The sequence below is a fragment of the Gobio gobio genome (genome assembly GCF_949357685.1).
Source record: "Gobio gobio genome assembly, chromosome: 2".
NCBI classification, from domain to species: Eukaryota; Metazoa; Chordata; class Actinopteri; order Cypriniformes; family Gobionidae; genus Gobio; species Gobio gobio.
The window spans coordinates 42,723,985-42,745,069 of record NC_137098.1 but is presented as its reverse complement, the minus strand read 5'-3'; the positions used below and the strand labels follow the sequence as shown (position 1 = coordinate 42,745,069).

General features: G+C 37.2%; 1 protein-coding gene across 1 annotated transcript in view; it reads left to right on the top strand.

The window, feature by feature from the left end:
- Positions 1 to 15,470: 15,470 nt before the first annotated feature.
- The window catches only part of tox3 (TOX high mobility group box family member 3), a 60,274-nt gene continuing 54,659 nt past the window's right edge, over positions 15,471 to 21,085 (top strand). Inside the window, exon 1 of the mRNA XM_079804832.1 lies at positions 15,471 to 16,228. Coding sequence (XP_079660958.1) covers positions 16,130 to 16,228 — 99 coding nt within the window. The 5' untranslated portion in view covers positions 15,471 to 16,129. The remainder of the gene's footprint in view (positions 16,229 to 21,085) is intronic.

Sequence of the window (21,085 nt, the reverse complement as noted above, 5' to 3'; positions counted from 1 at the left end):
GTGTGTGTGTGTGTGTGTGTGTGTGTGTGTGTGTGTGTGTGTGTGTGTGTGTGTGTGTGTGTGTGTGTGTGTGTGTGTGTGTGTGTGTGTGTGTGTGTGTGTGTGTGTGTGTGTGTGTGTGTGTGTGTGTGTGTGTGTGTGTGTGTGTGTGTGTGTGTGTGTGTGTGTGTGTGTGTGTGTGTGTGTGTGTGTGTGTGTGTGTGTGTGTGTGTGTGTGTGTGTGTGTGTGTGTGTACACACAAACGTTACTTGCAGTCTCTCGGTACGAGACAACAGCATTCAGTGCTGTAAATTTAAAAATAGCAACCTGCAAATACATAGTTATGCTCCAACCACAAAGTGGAACAGTGGACTAAATGAGATCTAGAGCAGATTGTAGGAACATTTCACAAGAGAGACACACCAAGTGGAGCACAGGACAGAGAATTTATATTCCCTTAAGTGCTAGAAAGAAAGAAAGAAAGAAAGAAAGAAAGAAAGAAAGAAAGAAAGAAAGAAAGAAAGAAAGAAAGAAAGAAAGAAAGAAAGAAAGAAAGAAAGAAAGAAAGAAAGAAAGAAAGAAAGAAAGAAAGAAAGAAAGAAAGAAAGAAAGAAAGAAAGAAAGAAAGAAATAGAATGTAGTCTGGCAGTGGTTTGGCAGTATGGCACCATATGTGGAGGTCTGTTTTCACAGAAAATAATCTCAGTGCTGGTTTTACTGCAGATCCACAGGCTGACAGCACTTCCTGGCACTCGGCCAGTAACATACAAGCTTTAGGATTTGTTCATTTCTGCTACTTATTATTTGGTGGGGGTGTGACAGAATTGTTACAGAGGTTTTGAACACCAGAACCACTTCTTAGGACTGAATAATTGCTACCATGCAACAACACAGTAGAAGAAAAAGTAAAGTTTGGAAAGTTTGATTTTAAGAACTGAGTGAATGAAGGAAAATGTTTGAAAAAGAAAGAGTTTGTGTATGAAAGGGGGGGGAGAGAGAGAGAGAGAGAGAGAGAGAGAGAGAGAGAGAGAGAGAGAGAGAGAGAGAGAGAGAGAGAGAGAGAGAGAGAGAGAGAGAGAGAGAGAGAGAGAGAGAGAGAGAGAGAGAGAGAGAGAGAGAGAGAGAGAGAGAGTAGAGAAAAGAGAGAGGGAGGTTCTCTTTCTGAATCTTGGCTAACATCCAGCTGAAGGTAATAACTGTTTCTAACCCACTCTCTCTTCAAGACATATAAAGACTCAAGAAAATTAAATGTTTAAGGTTGTCCTCTAGAAGTATCACATAGTATGAATTATTTGCAAACTGTGTTGGTATCACTTTAGAATACTGTTTCGTCATTAATGAATAACTACACAGGAACAAACAAGTAACGCAATATTAACACTCTAGTAACTACTATTAACTACTAAGAACTACTATATACAGGTTCATAATTAACATGAATAATGCATAATGTATAATTAATTCTAAAGTGAAGGTAATGGTAACCCACTAGTAATGACTCAAGTAGGCCTATTGCCAAATCATTCAGAAGGAATTATTAATTATTTGGATTAGTAAAGAGAAAAACATGCTAACTCTATTAGTAACTGAAATCATTGTAAGCTTTTGAGGTTTTTGCAAGGTTTTAGATAGTAATTCCTTCCGATGGATTTGGTAACACTTGAGTCATTACTAGTGGGTTAGCATGATCTTCACTTGAGAAAACTGATCCAAATAATTAGTAACTCCATTAGAAGGATGTAGTAACACTTGAGTCATTACTATCCAAAACCTTACAAAAACCTCAAAGGTTTACTATGACTTCAGTCAATATTAAGGAGTTATCATGCTTTTCACTTTAGAATACTGATCAAAATAATTATTATTGGTAATACTTGAGTTATTACTAGTGGGTTACCATAATCTTCACTTTGGAATGAATTATACATTATGCATTATTCCCATTAGTTATGAACTTGCATATAGTAGTGCTTAGTAGTCTGGGAGGTATGAAAAAATCATAGTTATTGATTAGCTAACAGTGAACTACCACATTCAACTGAGCGCTATTACTGACTAATTCATTAATCAGAGTTTATTGTTAGTTAAAAATAATTACTACAATGTTAATAGTGCATTACTCATTTGTTCTTGTGCAGTTATTCATTAATGACAGAACATTATTCTTAAGTGTTACTACTGTGTTTATATTTAGATCAGATCATACCGTTGGCCTGTTACCTTTTTGTACCATATTTGTTTTTAAAACTCATGGTCAAATAGTGTCCTAAAAATGATTTCCAAAGGCACCAGTTACCATAGGTTATTTTTGGTCCTACCCTGGGACATGGTTAATTTTAGTCTCTTTTCTTATTTTACACATGGGTGGACATGCTGCATTGTGTGTTCCTGTCTTCAGATTTATATATATCTTCATTAAGATGATTTGCACACATCATTTCAACATTATTTAAACAGAACTTCAATGTAATGGCATCATGTCACATTAAGCTATGGAATGTGCAGATTGCTGAGAGTGTTGAATTCAATGGCACTTAAAATATGAGTTTACAGAATATTATTTTACATAAGTGAGTCTGTGGCATGTGTGTGTGTATTGCTGATAATGTGTGCTAAAATAGCCCTGTTTTAACCAATTAAACACGTGTGGTTGAACTATGGGAGCCAGGGTCTGTCATTTCAGAAGAAGACTTATGAGAGATCACGTTTGCCTTTTGATTGATAGTGAATGTGATCTGTAAGAGCCAAATATTCCCCTTATATTCCTTATGAGCATCACTGACTGCAATGCTTTCTGAGCACTGGCCCAGTTCTCACAGCCCTGCACAGTGAGGCTGCAGTGTAAAATAAACACAAGGTCATATGAAAGGATTTATGACATGTTTATGGGGCAACAGAATTCACATTCCTACTTCCTCTTCTTCTACTGTTTATTCACTGTGCTAACCTAAATGCTGCCACATCTCACATTCCCATTTCCTGTCTTATCTGATGGGATTTCAAAAAACACTTAGAGCCAAGACTAGTGTAAAACACACACACACACACACACACACACACACACACACACACACACACACACACACACACACACACACACATTTTTGAAAGCAAAAAGCCAAAACAAATTTTGAAATAAGGGTTGAGAAGTGAGAGAGAGAAAGAGCAGTATTTTAAGTAAGTTCTAAAATGCCTTTTATAGATTATCTCTATCTATCTATCTATCTATCTATCTATCTATCTATCTATCTATCTATCTATCTATCTATCTATCTATCTATCTATCTATCTATCTATCTATCTATCTATCTATCTATCTATCTATCTATCTATCTATCTATCTATCTATCTATCTATCTATCTATCTATCTATCTATCTATCTATCTATCTATCTATCTATCTATCTATCTATCTATCTATCTATCTATCTATCTATCTATCTATCTATCTATCTATCTATCTATCTATCTATCTATCTATCTATCTATCTATCTATCTATCTATCTATCTATCATCTACCTGTCTGCTGTCTAAATTCACTTCTTATGACAATATCACATACATAAGAAGAAGAAACGGATGAAATAAGTTAAATGCAACAGAGAGAAATAAAGTCATGGCAGAATGAAACATGTCATTATATGCTGATAGAAAGGCACACTGAGGCATATAATGTAATTACTTCCCAACTTTCACAGTGTGTCAATCACGCCACTATCTGCTTATGCTTTAATGGGATATTGAAATGTCCTCTCAGCTGAGAGGCAATGAAGGCTCCTGCTAATTAGTATGAACGAGGAGCGTTAAAATGAGTAATGCTGTGGAGGACAGGTTTTAATTGAGAATAATATAACGCTCTATCCCTCAAATTCATCAAAGCCACACACTAATTGCTCATCAGACTAATGTTGCCACAGACCATGTTTTACTTCCTGTACATTTTTGGACCAAGAAAGTTTCTTTGCTCTAATTGATGTTAGATAATTGCAGTGACATTTTAGAGTAGGGTGACATACACATTTTATAAGACAGTGTTTAACTGAAATTAGGAGATAAGTAGATTACTAATTAAGTAATTACCAGTGGTGTGGTAATGACTCCTCGTGTGTCAGTGAGCTGAAGTCTCAGGGCCTTTATCTAAAGGTACGTTTACATGACAATGATGTAGCCTACTAAAAATGGAAACGTTTTTCTTTGCACTGATGATAACTTTATCAAAACGATCCCCACTCACACCGATCCGCTGAAAAGACTAAAAACCAGGCCAGGCATGCCAGGCCAGCAGTTAGCAATGTCACGTAATATTGATTTACACCGTTAATTCTGAAGAATGAATTGCGCTTGTTCAAAGTGACCATGTCTGTACATTTTTAAAATCAACCTTGTTGCTGATTTAAAGATGTTTCAAATGGGTCAACGTCTGATGCGTTTTGTGGTCTGCGCCGACTCGCACATATGACCTGCTCTGTGCTATCGTGTCTCTGGACCGGAGCAGACTGAATTCTTTTACAGAACAGACTCGCACCAAATGCACATGCCTTTAGTACTAAATACGCATGCCCATGACGTCAACGTTCTCACTCGCAAGGCGTCAAAATCTGAAACATGGTCAAGTGCCTTCCGCGTCACAATGAAGATGCTAAACGTACCCCTAGGTCACTATATCAACGCGCAGGGTACTCCATTGATTTCAGTTGTTTGCCCAATGCGTCAGATCAAGACGCATTTAATTCTTTGCATTTGTAAAAGCAGACATGATTATTTATTATTTATTTAATTATTATTTAATATTTAAAGGCTACTTTTATATTTTGGAGCAACTAACCCAACTCCTACCCTAAACCTACCCACTTCTAAACAATATAAAACACATAACAGGCAAATAAAAGTACAGTCACAGGCATTTATTGCAAAAACGGACTAAAAACAGTATAAAAGTATTAACTCATGTTGCATTCCAAGTCTTCTGAAGTCATACGATATCTTTATGTAAAGAACAGAGTTGATCTTAATGTTTTAATCGCTGAAATGATGATACCGCCGCTCCATGAACACACGCACGCACTCAGTCAGTCATATCTCATTCAAATGATACACCCGACTCTTTAGCATGATGCAATCGGTCACAAGACACACAAGAGCAAATTACATTTTACAATCAAAGCTGACGTAATGACGCAATTGGTCACGAGACATACAAAAGCCAATGCAATTTCACCATGAAATCTGACGTAACTTTTCTTCGGGCGGCAATTTTTGAAATTTTAAGGTGTGCATGATCTTCGGCAGATGGAGACGCTGATCGCTTTTGGGGATTTTCTTCACCCAAGTCAATCGTTTTGGCCTCGGAACACAAGGAATATTTCTACTTTTTTAATAAATTGTGCATCCAGTCATATCTGCCTGTTATATCCTGTATTTTATATCATATAATACACAAACGTCGCGTTTAGATTATTGCAATTCCCTATATTGCGGTATATCTAAATCTCAAATTGCGCGACTTCAGCTTGTCCAAAATGCTGCTGCCAGACTGCTTTCAAAGTGTCGTAAACATGATCACATCACTCCGATTCTTAGATCCCTTCACTGGTTGCCGATTTGTCAGAGAATAGACTTCAAAATTCTACTCTTCGTGTATAAATCCCTTCATAACAAAGCTCCTGTCTATTTATCTGAACTCCTTCACTCCTATACTCCACCCAGAAGCCTCCGTTCTTGTGATCAGGCTTTGTTGGTCGTTCCTCGCGCTAGACTAAAGCGTAGAGGTGAGCGTGCATTTGCGGTGGCAGGGCCACGACTTTGGAATACCCTGCCTTTAGAGATTAGGCTGGCCCCTTCCTTGTCTATTTTCAAGTCCCTGCTAAAAACTTTTTTATTTTCCTTAGTGTACTGATTATGGTGATTTGTTAAATTTTTTTATAGGTGGTTTTTATATTCTTATGTGGTTTATTTATTTTTATTTTTCTGTATGTGTGATATTCTTGCTCTTCTGTAAAGCACTTTGGTCAGCCTGGGGGCTGTTGGAAATGTGCTATACAAATAAAATTGAACTTGAACTTGAACAAATGGGTAGGTTTAGGCGTGGGTTGGGTTACATGTTCAAACGTGTCTAAATAGCGTAAATAAAATAAATTTAAATTTAAATAAAATTATGTTGGCTGATTAAATTGAGAATCACACTCCAACATGTCATAAGGGCAAAATCATAACCCAAGATAATTTTATCATGACGAAACGTTCCCATGCCCAACACGTCTGTGTATGACGCCATAGGTTTCTCATTGAAATCAATGGAGCACCCATCGCGTCAAAAAAATGACACCTAGGGGTACCTTTAGCATCTTCATTGTGACGCGGAAGGCACTTGACCATGTTTCAGATTTTGACGCCTTGCGAGTGAGAACGTTGACGTCATGGGCATGCGTATTTAGTACTAAAGGCATGTGCATTTGGTGCGAGTCTGTTCTGTAAAAGAATTCAGTCTGCTCCGGTCTAGAGACACGATAGCACAGAGCAGGTCATATGTGCGAGTCGGCGCAGACCACAAAGCATCAGACGTTGACCCATTTGAAACATCTTTAAATCAGCAACAAGGTTGATTTTAAAAATGTACAGACATGGTCACTTTGAACAAGCGCAATTCATTCTTCAGAATTAACGGTGTATATCAATATTTTGTGACATTGCTAACTGCTGGCCTGGCATGGCTGGCCTGGTTTTTAGTCTTTTCAGCGGATCGGTGTGAACGGGGATCGTTTTGATAAAATGATCATCAGTGCAAAGAAAAACGTTTCCATTTTTAGTAGGCTACATCGTTGTCGTGTAAACGTACCTTTAGATAAAGGCCCTGAGACTTCCGCTCACTGACACACGAGGAGTCATTACCACACCACTGGTAATTACTTAATTAGTAATTTTCTCATTGTTTCTCATTGAAATCAATGGAGCACCCATTGCGTCAAAAAAATGACACCTAGCATCTTCATTGTGACGCGGAAGGCACTTGACTTGAGTATTCAGATTTTGACGCCTTGGGAGTGAGAACGGGTTTCAGATTCGCATTTTTGTTGTTTACACAGAGATGATAACGGTCTCTTTTCATAAACTTGCACTTTGAATACCGTTTTCAAAAGTTTGCCTTTTCAGACCTCCAAAGCGCTGTTGTCGTGTAAATGAACGGCAAAAATGCATAAAAAGTTTTCAGTTTTTAGTTGATAACAGTGTCGTGTAAATAGCCCCTAGAAATGGGCAATGGTTTATTATTTATGATGGTCAACAAAATATCACATCTCTTTCCAAAAACTAGAACTTTAATTTATGCATACAGGGAGTGCAGAATTATTAGGCACGTTGATTTTCTGATCATATTTTTTTTCCAGGCACATTTGACCAATTCCAAACCACAGTAAGATAAGAATTTTACAACACTTCAGCTTGTGATTCTTATTTAGTGGGGGTAATTTTTTAGGATTCTTTACCTAACTGAAGTCTCTGAGATCCTGACACCTTGCACTTCTGGAGACTCCAGGTAGGTTGCAGCTTTGGAAAATGGTGGCGCTGGAGACTAAAGGGTTCCTGATGGTTTCACCCTTAATTCTTCACCTTAATTCTTAATTCTTTTGCGGTTAATAGGTGTCTTTTCTCCGCCACATGTTTTTGTCTGACCCTGCTGACCCAACAAGCATTTCACTGTCCAATGGTCATGCCTTAACTGCAATGTCTAGTATTGCATTAGTATTGCATGCTTCTCATGGGCATTTAATACTTTTTGACTTTTCAGTCTGAGTTAAATCTCTTTTTTGGCTCAATTTATCTGTAAAAGAAAACATGCCTAATAATTCTGCACACCTGAATATAAGGTGATTTTCATTTCCAGCCTTCATGAACAATTATATATCACTTATACATTATTAAATACTAAATCAATAGTAGTTATTAGGATTACTGTGGTTTGGAATTGGTCAAATGTGCCTGGAAAAAAAATATGATCAGAAAATCAACGTGCCTAATAATTCTGCACTCCCTGTATATTTGAATGATTACAATGAACAGCCTGTGATATAGTCATTTATTCAGAGCTGAATTTTGCTGTAATATTTGCAAGATTTGTTTTGTAAGGGTTTTTGAGAACCAACCTGTCTCAATTTGTATGAAAATATCTATCCTGAGCAAGTAACACCCAAATTTCCATAACAGAGTCAAATCTTACATAGTCCAAGGCTTTGAATTGGTTAATCTGTTCATTTACATGAATTGCCCAAACGAACCAATTCACTTGAATCTGACTTTCCGATTTTAAATATGAGGGTGGACCATTTAGAATAAATCGATTCGCTAGTATGACTTCATAACCAAAAATAACTATATGAGACAGAGGACTGGCTCAGATAAACAAATTCACTATATGAATCAGACTTCTGGCACTAGCACTATGAGAAGGTGAGTGTGTTTGATTATTTCCAGCAATGTAGAAATTGCTTGTGAAAAAGTAACTACTTTTAAAAATAGCTGAACTATTTACACGCTCCTATCAGCAACGCTACACTTCGTTACAGTTTTTCTCCATTGGTTTGGCTCATTTCTTGAAACAGAAATTACATTCTCAAAACAACATGGACAAATCTCCAAACCACTTGCCAATTGTTCACAACAGAATAGCATTTCTCATTAATTTCATCAAATTGCAAATGTCTAAGTACATGTCTCAATGTCTCAGTAAATCTTTGCAAATGATTAAGTACAGGTAGCCTAAATTTAGCACAATTTCCAAGTGAATAGATCTTGTTGATCTAAACTGATTGTTTGATTCTCAGTCTAATGGTTGTTTGCTCCAAAACGTGTCAGCGTCATTTCATTGTATAAGTCATCACATGCACAATAGTCTGTTCAATTGTCAAAATTAGTCAAGAACATAATACCATGAATACCATATATGAATCCCTTGGAACATTTGATAAATTTATTACAGCAATTGACAGTCAGGTGAAACTAGAACTTTACTAACGAAGGAGGACTTTCACACATCTCAGATGACCAAACAAACGGTATGTTTAGTTACCTGACAAGTGCTGTCCATGACTGTGAATGCTGCCAAACATATATGTAAAGAGCTTGACCATGCAGGACCAGTACAATTTCTGAACATGGAGGCACCTGGCCAAGTAAATGAATAAGGGCAACTGCCTGCTCGAGGAAGAGGAAGAGTGAGGATGAGAGGGGGAGCCCGTGGAGGAAGAGGGGTAGAGAGGGGAAGAGAGAGGAAGAGAGGGGAAGGGGAAGAGAGGGGAAGAGAGGGGAAGAGAAGGGAAGGGGGGATGAGAGGGGAAGAGGGGGGAAGGAAGAGGTAGACCTGGAGTAGGATGTGGCCAAAGAAGACGGGGACCAAATTTATCAGATGCGATTCTACTGAGTACCCATGGGTTGACATTGAGAGAGGCTGGACAGAGACTTCACCCCAACCTCAGCAGATATAAAAAACAAACCTTTGAAAATGCATGAATGAATCAAATGATTTTACAAATGTGGAGAGAAATAAATATTTTCATCAATATGCAGTACTTGTCTTGTGTGTACTGTTTGGTCAATATAATCATATACTTTACTCTAACAATATCTCTGAAAAAAATCAAACCCAGATTATATCATTAGAAAAGTAGAAATTTTACAAGTGTTTACAGTAAGATTGAGAACAGGACCGTGTGGATGGCCAGGAGGGTGAGGATGGTTATTTTCATTGTTTTTTTGTTTGTGTGTTTATATTACAATATATTATGCTGTATACATTTTCTTTTTACTCTGATGTATGGAAGTTACTTTATGTGTGTGAATGATAATGGTTACAATTTCCTTGGCAGTATGAGTGCAATGTATGATGTCAAACCTTGGAGGCTACTCTTACCCTAAAATCCTATTTCTTTTTTCAGTTTTATACACAATCGTATTCTGTTAGCTATACAAAAATGAAGGACGGAGCTAAGACTGAAAGGTGACATGAGGGATATTTCAATGGTCCTCTGCCATAGTGACAAAACATCTAAACATTTTGACTTGCAGTGCTTACACAATGCCAAAGGGGTGAAGCATTTTGGGGCCAATGACTGTTTAAATGAGAAGGAAAGTTTGTTTTGACACATGAGTGAACTGTTTTGGGAGAGGTATGCGCTTTTGCAAGTGAACCATGGGGTTGTGCCGAACCATCCACGTTATTTTGGCAAAAGCACCAAAAGTGTTGAGAACGTCCGGTCTGTTTCAAGAAATGAGCCAAAGCAATTGAGAAGGATCTTTGCCATTTTCGTGGCACTGACTATTTATATGGGAAAGGAATTTAGTTCTGAAGCATGAGTGAACAGTTTTGGGAGAGATATTTGCTTTTGCAAGTGAGCTATAGTGTTGTGCTGAACTGTAAGACTGTTTTGTGAATGATCTTACAATTTTGAGAATGTAATTTCTGTTTCAAGAAATGAGCCAAAAAAATGGAGAAAAACTGTAATCCAACAGATTCTGAAAACATACATTTGTTTACTCTTAATTCAAACTACTGTACCAGTTTTATTTGCTAGGTCTAGTGGTAAGAAATTTACTTAAATCCTTTTTAAGATGTATACTTTGCAATGTAACTGTCACGTGCTGGTTGCAGCAAATAAAGGAAGGGGTCCAGGGACAGAAAACCAACTCAATCTTAAATAGATCAAATATAACCCTGACAGAAACAGCGTGAAATTTTTTTTTTTTTTTTTTTTTACACCTTGTTCATTATAAGTAATGGCATGACCATTTTTAATGAGTGTTGCCTCATTTTGTATTGTATCTGTATTTGAGTCAGAAAACACTAATTATTAAATCCATATGAAATCTATTTTATGTATGACCATATCCCAACACAAATGACAACATTACAGCAAATTATTACCTAGTACATTTCAACAGTGCAAAATACAACAAAGCAGAGAAAGAGAGTGAGTGAGAGAAAGATAGATTGGGATAGGTGGTGAGAAAAAGAAAGCACTTTTATCTTTTATCTCTCTCATCATTACTGAATGCTGTAATAGAGGCGATGGCCCCTGAGGGCTCTACGTAAAATGCAAAGACAGCATATCCACACTGCATACTGCAGTATCAGCCATGATGTAGAAGGGAGGGGTGAGGGTGGTAGAGAATCAAATCTCGTGAAAACAATATTTGTAAAGGGTAGAGTAACTTTATCCTCCTCTGATCCAATGTATCCGTGTTATTCTTTAAGGTTCAAATGCATCAGTTTAGAGATAGAAAAGCTCAAAAAATCAGATACATAATTTAATATTCAATTCTGCAGTGTGCCCTTATAAAATAAACATGGTAAATATTTAAGACCCTGCCTTTGGTTATATGACTGCATTGATGATCAAAAATGTATCAGAATCCTCTTCTGAAGGGCTTATGGACATGTGACACAAGCCAAACACTTTATTTAATGGCAATTCGACTTTATTGCATTACAAAGGGGGAAGAGATCAAAGACCTCAGTGTCTGATAATGAAGACTGAAGGCCAAGCCAATCGCACAGACCCAACAGTCTGAGAATATTACTGCTGTATATGAATCCATGTATAATTGGAAAAAGCTTGATCTCTAAGAAGACTGTAGTTGAATCTTGAGTATCTGTTCTATACACAGTGGAGCAAAGCTGATTTGTCAGTTTGCCAAGGTCACAGCAGAAGACGCTCTTCTTTAGATTCATAGCAGAGAATAATTTGGAGCTCTGGGTGAAAAAGTAATGCTGTGGGTCACAGGTCTGAGGCCCAGAAGACAAGAGTCATTTTTAACAAATGCAAAACTATGTGTAGGCTTCTATAAGATAAATCACAAGGCAATATATAGTACATGATTGAATTTGTATCTATTGCGAAAGGGCACATATAAGGTGTCATCATCACATCATATATTAGGTTGGCCTATATAGAAATGCAGCTAAAAGATTTGCATTATGTGAAGTCTTTGGCCTTGTTTTATAATAAGCACAGAGAATTGATGTGTATGAATATTATTGATGCCACTGATGCCTCTTCTTCTACATCCACAGCTGTTCAGTCTAATTTAGAGCACATCGCCACAATGGAGAGATCATAGGCTTAATATGAGGGGAGCATAAATAAAGATTATTAGGTTAATTAATTATTTTGCATTTATTATACTTTTATACCTCCACATAATTACTGTGGGCTGCTATAATTGAATTTGAACTTGTGCCAGAGTGGGATAATTTGTTTTCAGGTTACCAAATGGTGACAATGTTGCCGGGTGTAGAGGAAATGACATGAAGTGTGAGTGCGGCATAATTCATCTGTGCTCAGACACGCTGACACCAAACCCACAGAGAGGAAATTAATTCAGTTTCCCTCCTGCCACATGGGCAAACAACATTACACACACAAATAAATAATAACAGAGAATCAAAGATGATCCTGCACACATCAGATTGGGTGCATTCATCACCACACGTATCAAACGTAATAACAACAACGTGGAATGTGGAACACCCTCCTTATCTGATCGTCAGTGTGTGTGTGTGTGTGTGTGTAGATAACATGCACGCCTGTGTGTTTGTCTGTCTGTTCATGCATGTGCATGTTTATTGTATGAGTGTCTGTCTGAGAGGGAGAAAGAAGAAGGAATGATATGCATATAATGTGCATATTCTGCATGCATTTCTGTCCCCTTTTTTAAATCCTTGGGCCTTGTAGATAATTTGAAATGTGAAAACTCATCTTAATTAAATTTTTGGTTGTTGTTGCATAATATAGGATTGTGCATTGCAGGAGAGTGAACATTTTCAAAGGGAACACTGTGAATGCAAATGCAATCATGATTGCCACTTACCTTCCAGCTGAGCCTCTGTTTTGCTGGTGGAGTTACTTTCATCTATAGCTCTCTGATTCAAACCCATGGGATTACAGAACTCATCCCAGCCCATAATGCACTATGCATGGCATTTTCAAGAAAAAAAGCAAGTAACCTTTCAGATTGTTTGAATTGTATAAAATAATTAAAAGTTTTTTGTTTTATTTGTGACACTGCAAATGACAGCATTCCCCGTATTATTTGGCCTACTGCACAAACTTCAATGTTGTAAATCAGGAGAGATAGAGAGAGAGAGAGAGAGAGAGAGAGAGAGAGAGAGAGAGAGAGAGAGAGAGAGAGAGAGAGAGAGAGAGAGAGAGAGAGAGAGAGAGAGAGAGAGAGAGAGAGAGAGAGAGAGAGAGAGAGAGAGAGAGAGAGAGAGAGAGAGAGAGAGAGAGAGACGTTTAAAACATTCTGTAGCCCTGGTGGTCATAATTGGGAATGCTAGCCAGCTGCTTCAACAAAACATGTTTGATTTGGCTACAGGAACATATGACAGGTCTTTCACTTCCCCTGTTTCCAATTGCCCCAGTCACCTTGCATTTGATAAGAACTACAGTACATTACAAATGTACACACATTTTTTTTCACAAAGCATTGCTTATTCCCATAAAAAGATCACGAGAAGAGCTGAGCAGAACGTTGCTTGCTTATTTACATGCAAATAATGTGCCTAGGATATTCTGTTCAAACACCTTCTGCCCCTTTCGAATTCTGCTGTATTGCACTGAAAGAAAGTGCATATGGGTTGTATTTACTTAACTGTTTATACTTAATATGACCCAATACAATTGTTTTGTTATGTTATTATTGTAATTCATAATCAGTTTTGGTTTAATTAATCTACTTGCTTCAGATCAAAGTGCAGTTTCGTGTTCCCGTTCGAGCCTGGGCAGAGGATTTTGAGTTCCCAGCATGCATATTTAATGAGTTTTTAGCAAGATGAGAAAAGGAGGAGACTCGTTAGTGTTTAATGTCCTGTTATGTTGGGATTTACAAGAGATTCTGTGATGTTGACTTTTGGAGTCGGTGCTTATGAAAGATGAGCTAATGGAACTGAAAATCATCCTGCTTTAAACAAAGAGAAAACATTTAACAGAACTGTACAGTCATGACGTCAATTTGTAGGCCAACTCAGAAGGCTAATTCACCATGAGTTCCCTCTGGAATCTCCTACGGGTTTTTAGAATAGTGTTTTTTTCTGATATGAATAAAATAATGTCTGTGGTACTGGTAAATCAGACCAACATGAAAGTCTCTTCAGGTAAAGGTTACTCTATTTTACTAATCACAATTCCATGGCTTCAAAATGCAAATTCTTCCAGGTTTTAGGAGTACAAACTCAAAAGACAGTAAACATGAGATGGAATATGATGTAAAAATATATATATTCCGAATGCAATCTTTAACAGTTAACAGTCGCTTGTTTTAAGAGCGGAACACACTTCAATCCGAGTTCCCACACGAACATATCAAGTATTCAGTCCATTTTATCACAAAATTCAAACGATAAATGCCGTTTTGACGCTCTTTAATGTAGCGGCACTGATCACAGTTCAAGCGGCCAAGCGACGTGAACGCGATCATCTGTGAACGCGATCGATCATCTCTTCCGTAAAGAATAAACATGATGAATGAACATCTGAAGGTATGTTGAGGATACATTACAACTTACTGTCACGTATCATATGTGGTGTAATCACTCAATCAATGTTTCAACGGCGGAAAGACCTCAATATAACTGTTTGTAAACAATGTCATGTAGCATCACATTTACATTTTAGAATTTTATTCACTAGAGATATCAACTCTTTCACTAAATATATGCACTATATTAGCCTATATATTCATTATATTCTACTTAACCTGTTAGTGATGTCTTGATTATTTCATGTATGTTTAAATAAACCTGTCATGAAAATGACAGACACTGTGTATAAATGATTATATTTCAACAACGAATTGGAGAAAAAAACGATTTTATAATTAGATTTAGAAGTTATTGCAAAAACTGCCTTATGTGAAGTTTACATGTTTGCGTACTGTGTTATTTCAGTGTTGATTATTATACCTAAAAATAAAGAACAACTGAATTTAGGCTAATAGTTTGGGCTCTGTTGTTAACCTTTAATATGAATGTGCAAGTAAGGGCTCCCTATATAGTTTACAGCAGTATCTTCAATAAACTTTTAGTTATAATTTAATTCATTTAAGAACAGACACTTTATTTTTCAGTAAACCAATAAAAAATAAATAAAAAGCCATTTTGTAAAACTGCTGTACCGAACCGTGACTTCAAAACCGATGTACGTACCGAACCGTCAGTTTTGTTTACCGTTACACCCCTAATATATATATATATATACATACACACAAATAAAATACAAGTTCATACAAAGAGCACAATGACTGCATCATATAAAAAATAAAAATAAAAGTTTTACTTTTTATTATTGATTATGAGTTTTTATTATTGATTACTTTGATTATAGTGGCTATATGTTGTCCACCCATGTAATGTACGGGTTTTCTTTCTGGGGCTGCTAGGGGAGTGGCGATGGGTGTTCGGGGAGTGGTCGCAATGAGCCCCACTCTCTCCCATACTCCTCCATCACAGCTTGATGTTGGCTGAAGTAAATAGAAGACCATTGGCTGTTCAGAGTCCCTCAAGCTGTAATGAATATGTAAACACCGCTTCCCAAGTTTCTTGGACTAACGGTGCCATCGGACAGTATTATCCATGTGTCTGGAGGGCTTAATTTCATTTAATTAGCCAAGCTTTAAGAGGTTAAAGTGTGTTCAGTTCAGATCTCCCAACTGACCGGCAGCGCTTAATTTGAAACGCAAAGTGTGGATTGATGGAGGCGTCTTTGAAACACTGAGAGCGGGAACAACGTTGTGTTTAAATCCAGCAACTGAGTGTATCTGTGAATGTGTATCTGAGCGGAGAACATTGTAGCGGAGTTGCTGTTTGCCGGCTTTCTTTGTGTTGCTCTTCTCCAAGCATGCTTGAACCTCGCAGCGCAGGAGCAGTTTGAACATCGCCAAACCTTCATCAACATCCCAAAACTATGGCCAGCGACCACTGCTTATAGAAGAGGATTACTAAAACTCCCTAAAACACCCCTTTTACCCTTTCTCTGTCCCCCCTGAGCTGCATTAAACCCGCGTCATTCACCGCGTCCCTCTCATTCATCGCGCCTGGATTGTTGAAGGACAAGTAAAAAATTGCGCCCTTTTCATAGAGCAGCGCTTCGCCGAGAGAAAACATGGATGTATTTTATCCGTCTGCCGGGGGGAATTCTATTCCTGGAGATCCACAGAACCTGGATTTTTCCCACTGCCTGGGATACTACAACTACAACAAGGTGAGATACGCTGTTTAAACCCCTGAGCTGGTCTTTCCAAACTAGGAGCGCAAAGTTGATTCTCTGTTTGGTTCCGTAGATTTTAAATGGCGAGCGGTGTAGTCTTTTTTGCGACTACATGCTTGTTTTCAACCAATTTAAGTTAGATATGGTAACTTTGGAGAGGTTTACTGAGAGGGTGGTGATGTTTTCAGTGATTTTACTTTGTAAAGCACCATCATTCAGAGCAGGTGGAAGAGCTACAGCTAGACACACTCACTTGTGGCAAGCCAATTAAACATTTATTCCTCAAGATTAAACATTATCTGTTTTATATAACTGTTTTATATATCAAGTAGTCCTATAGTGATTTATGACTAATAGTATCTGTTTCATTTGTAACTATTCTATTCATTAGGTACTGATACTTACTTTGCTACTCGATAATGAAAAGGGATTATTCCTTTGCTTCTAGTAACATGTTACAAATATATGTCTGACTAGTATGTTCTTGTTGCTGGTACCTATACCAGTAATTATGTATTGGATACTAGTAGGCTACTTATTTTGAATCTCTTTATAGTTAAAATAAAATCTTTGTAACAATTGAAATGCATTTTAGTGTCTATTCAGTTTCTACTAACTGGTGATTAATAGCAAAGGGAGGATAGTGATCTAGCCTGATGAATAGCTCTAGTGAAACTGACGGAGATATTATTCATAATTAGATTACTTGCTAGTTATTTAAAAATAGCAACACAAAAATAGTTTTAATGAATAAATGTTACAATGGCTTGCCATATTCCCCACTCTTTCTGTTCCTGAGTCCTCTGTTATTTTCCTTAAACAGTGTTGAGTCAGCCAATGTTAAACATTTTAGAGAGATTTGGCACAAGAGACAAGCCCACTCTTCCTCGTGTCATGTCCTTTTTGACCATAAGTTTGTTCCAGAGTCTCATAGGTCTAGGTTTTGTAATGACTCTAATAAAGTAGAGGGATACATGCCTTCAGCAGTTAAAGAAGACTTTCAGACAAAAGACTGTCAGTGTTACAGGACAATGCGTGAATTGTGCTGCCTTACAGACTCTGCATGATATGACAGGAATGTTTTTATTTGCTCCTGGGGGAATAGTTCTGTGATTCCAGGATTCCAGCCCTCCCAACAAATGTTGTTGTTTAGTAATTCACAGAACTATAAAATTACATTTCAGTTTTACTCTGGCACGTATTCTCTGTGTTAGAGGAGCTTGACTTTGTTTACACAGACCATTGACCATATACTGATAGTGTCATAATTGTTACGGTCAAAGTCATACAGTAATATATTGCAAATATGCTTTATATGAAACTGTTCCAGCTCATATTGAATTAGGTTAAAACAAGGTTTTGTTTTAAGTTGTGATCGTTGGTCTTTTGTTAAGGTTTGAGACTTAGAAGCTGAGTTGGCTACTCTTATAAGTTGTTTATCTTAAGTTTTGACGGTCCTTCTTGTTCTTACTTGTATTCCTTTTTCAAACTTCCTGGTAGGTTCAGTCCAATTTTAATTAAGTCCAAAGCACACTAACATTGATTTCAGGCATCACATCTTTCTTTATATATACAGAAAAAACAAGATTACTGACATAAACTTAATTTGGTACTTAAATAAAGCCATACACTATGTAAGGATAAGATGGGGGAAAAGTGACAGATGGGAGAAAGAAAAGGGGCAGGACACTATAATCATCTCCTCTCTGAATGTTCTGCAGATTCAGGTGTATCAAAAACAAAACAAAAAAACAGTCTGAAACGTTGAAACTAAAACCACAGGCTTTGGAAAGGTCAACGATCACAACTGATTTGCAAACAGTCAAACACTAGGAGGTGTGTCCCATCAACAGTTGTAATAAATGAAACATTTAATTGCAGAAACACAGATCCAGGTCGGTGTATGTTCTTAAACGCAACCTTAGGGTAACCAGTTAAAGGCCTGTATCCTTGAGGCAGCTGTAAGGGGTCTTGATTTGTGTCTGCAGTCAGACTGTATGTAGTGGATTCTGGGTAATGAATGTGGTTTTTGCAGGAGCATTGGGTTTATAAAGCGAACACATGTGGTAGCAGTCAGTGAAATTTACTAGAAAAGTGTTCCTGATGGCTTAAATAAACCAGTGCTTACATTTGCCGAATGTAATGCGATTTTTATTTTTGCCTTTTTTTTTTTGTAGTTTAGAGATTTGTGGAATTTTGAATGACACATTTAAATGCTGTTTCTGTTCTGTGTTTGGCCTAGTTTTGGTTTGTATCGATCTAAAGTACTTAAATATTAAAGACAGATCTGTCACATTGAACTCAACCCTGTGCTCGCTTTATAATTTAGTGAGTTTGTGGTAGTATTTAAATAATGCCAGGTAAGAATAATTTGCATCCTAGGTCAATAGTTGTATTTACTCTGATCATTTACAGATGTCCAATAGTGTAATAGAAAAGCCTTTTTATTATGCAAAGGCATTCAATTTAACCAATCATTTTGACTGAAAACATTCAAGGTTGTTGTTAAGGAGATCATTTAATGATTGCATGGATAATGAGACTTCACATTTTGGCAGGGAATGTCCGTCTTTCATTTGGTGGTTGTCAGCATTCCTAACCCTATTCACTCTCTCTCTCTTTCTCTCTATCACCCCCCCCCCCCTCATGAAAGACATCATTCAGTTATACAAGAGATGGATGATTTTCTTTGTCCTGGAAATGTTTATGTGTGTGTGTGCATTTTGAACTTGACATAAACAGATCGCTTTAAGAACTGCAAAGTTTTGCACACTAATTCACTCATTGTTTAAATGTTAAATACTAAATGTATGTTGTGCAAATTACACAACAAAACAAAACAAAACCATAAAAGGTTCATATAGTCAACACTGAGGTTTTTTATTATACAAACTCCCTGCAGGGAATGACAAGTTGTGTGGGTTTAGCCAGACTGTTTATAGAACAAATCAGAGATTGTTTTGACATACTAAGTTATTGCCATTTGAAATGACATTTACTTCCCTTTGATAGCCAACTATCAGTGTTTACTCATAATTATCTGTCATAACAGTGAGATGTCAGTATCCTTTCTTCACAAACATTGCTCAGAAATACACATATTTATTTGCAAAAAAAACCCAGTGAAGATAGATAAATTAATTGAAAGAAAAGGTCTGGGTAAAGACAGTACAGGGAGGAAGTCTATTTAAATGCATATTTGCAGGTACTGAAGCTGTTATTATAAAGAACTACTGGTGGTGGGTGACTTGGAAAACTTGTACTGTATATTCAGTGAAATATTGCTTTAATTTGCTTTCCTTAAACTATTTGTCTTACATTTTGAGTGATACTCTTAATAAAGACAGAATCGTTTCCCATGCGAGTGAAGGAAATAACTTTTACATAAAGGTGAATTGAGTAGATACAGCCTCAATATAGCAAACTGCACAGACTTTGAAGGATGTAGGTGCTGTTTCATAATCCTGTGCTAAATACAAAGGCTAGAGGAAATGAAGTGACAGCAATTGAAGATAGCAAATGACAGTGTCGTCTACATTCAAATGCATGAACTCACTTGTTTACACCCACACATAGACTCTTGTCCCTCAGGTATATAGCTTTTCAATTCAGGGCTAGTGTTGATCCATACAGCAAGCGTTAAATTACTCCCTAAACACGTTCTTACATTCATATCTGTGTACAGTGATACAATGAATGTACACGGTAGGTGTCATTACACACATGGACAGGAAGCAGCATAGATCTGATTCATGAGTTTTAATCGATGTAATATAATCACTCTTTGTAGAGGAAGTGCTGGTTTTTTTATGCTTTCTATTTATTTATTTTTCAATGGGGGGGTCCTAATCAGTCTAATCATTGTTGAAAGATTACATGTGTAGATGTTTCAACTTTTTGTCAATGGGGTCCAAAAGTAAAAACAGTGTATTTTGTCACAGTCTTTTGTGTTCTGCAGAAGAAAGGAGGTCATACAGGTTTGGAATGACATGGCGATGAGTAAATTATGACAGAATTTTCATTTTTTGGTGAACTATCCCTTTAACTGCCTGATCGACAGCAGAAGAAAATAGCGACTGTTGGCTGATATGTGAATGCTGTAAATGATAGTTTCACTTGCAATCTCCATTCAAGCAACATAGAGTTTTGAGAGCCGGAGCACATGTAAGTGTGCAGTGTGTCTGAAATGTTTCTCATTGCTTTTGCCAGGAATATGATGTATTTATTGAAAGTGGAAAGCTTTCATCAGGATATGATTTCACCAGTGTTGTGTCCTAAAATGGCAAACAGATGCAAAGATTGTCATTTGGCGTTGTGGTGTTTGTGGCAGTGACAGGGTACACATAATCTGCTACAGATCTTGTACTGACACTCAACAAAATGATGCGCAAATCACATTTTGTTCCTTTCATTTTCATCTTTGCAGAAGTACTGACCTCTCTCTCTCTCTCTCATATGTGGTCTTCTCCTCCCTGTTTTTTTATTTTCTTGTTCACTTTTTATTGATCCATTTCTTGAAGTGAACTTAGACTTAATGTGATTTCGCCTCCAGGACAGGACAATAAGTCACTTGATGGTACTAGTAGTCGCATATCGCCGTGTTGTATAACCTACATGGTTATTCTCATTCTGGGCGTGGGAAGTGTCATCATTCAGTGTAAATAGCAATGTAATTCACTTGAGTCCTCCACAGCTAACCATGACCAATGGCCATCTCAGATGCATCAGTGATTGATGGAAAAAAGGTAACCATGCCAGTACAAGCCCCAGGCTCAAGAGCTCATTTCCACTAACCCCTATCAGCAGACTCTTTAATAGTGGCTATGATTGATTTAGTAGCTGGCTGATATG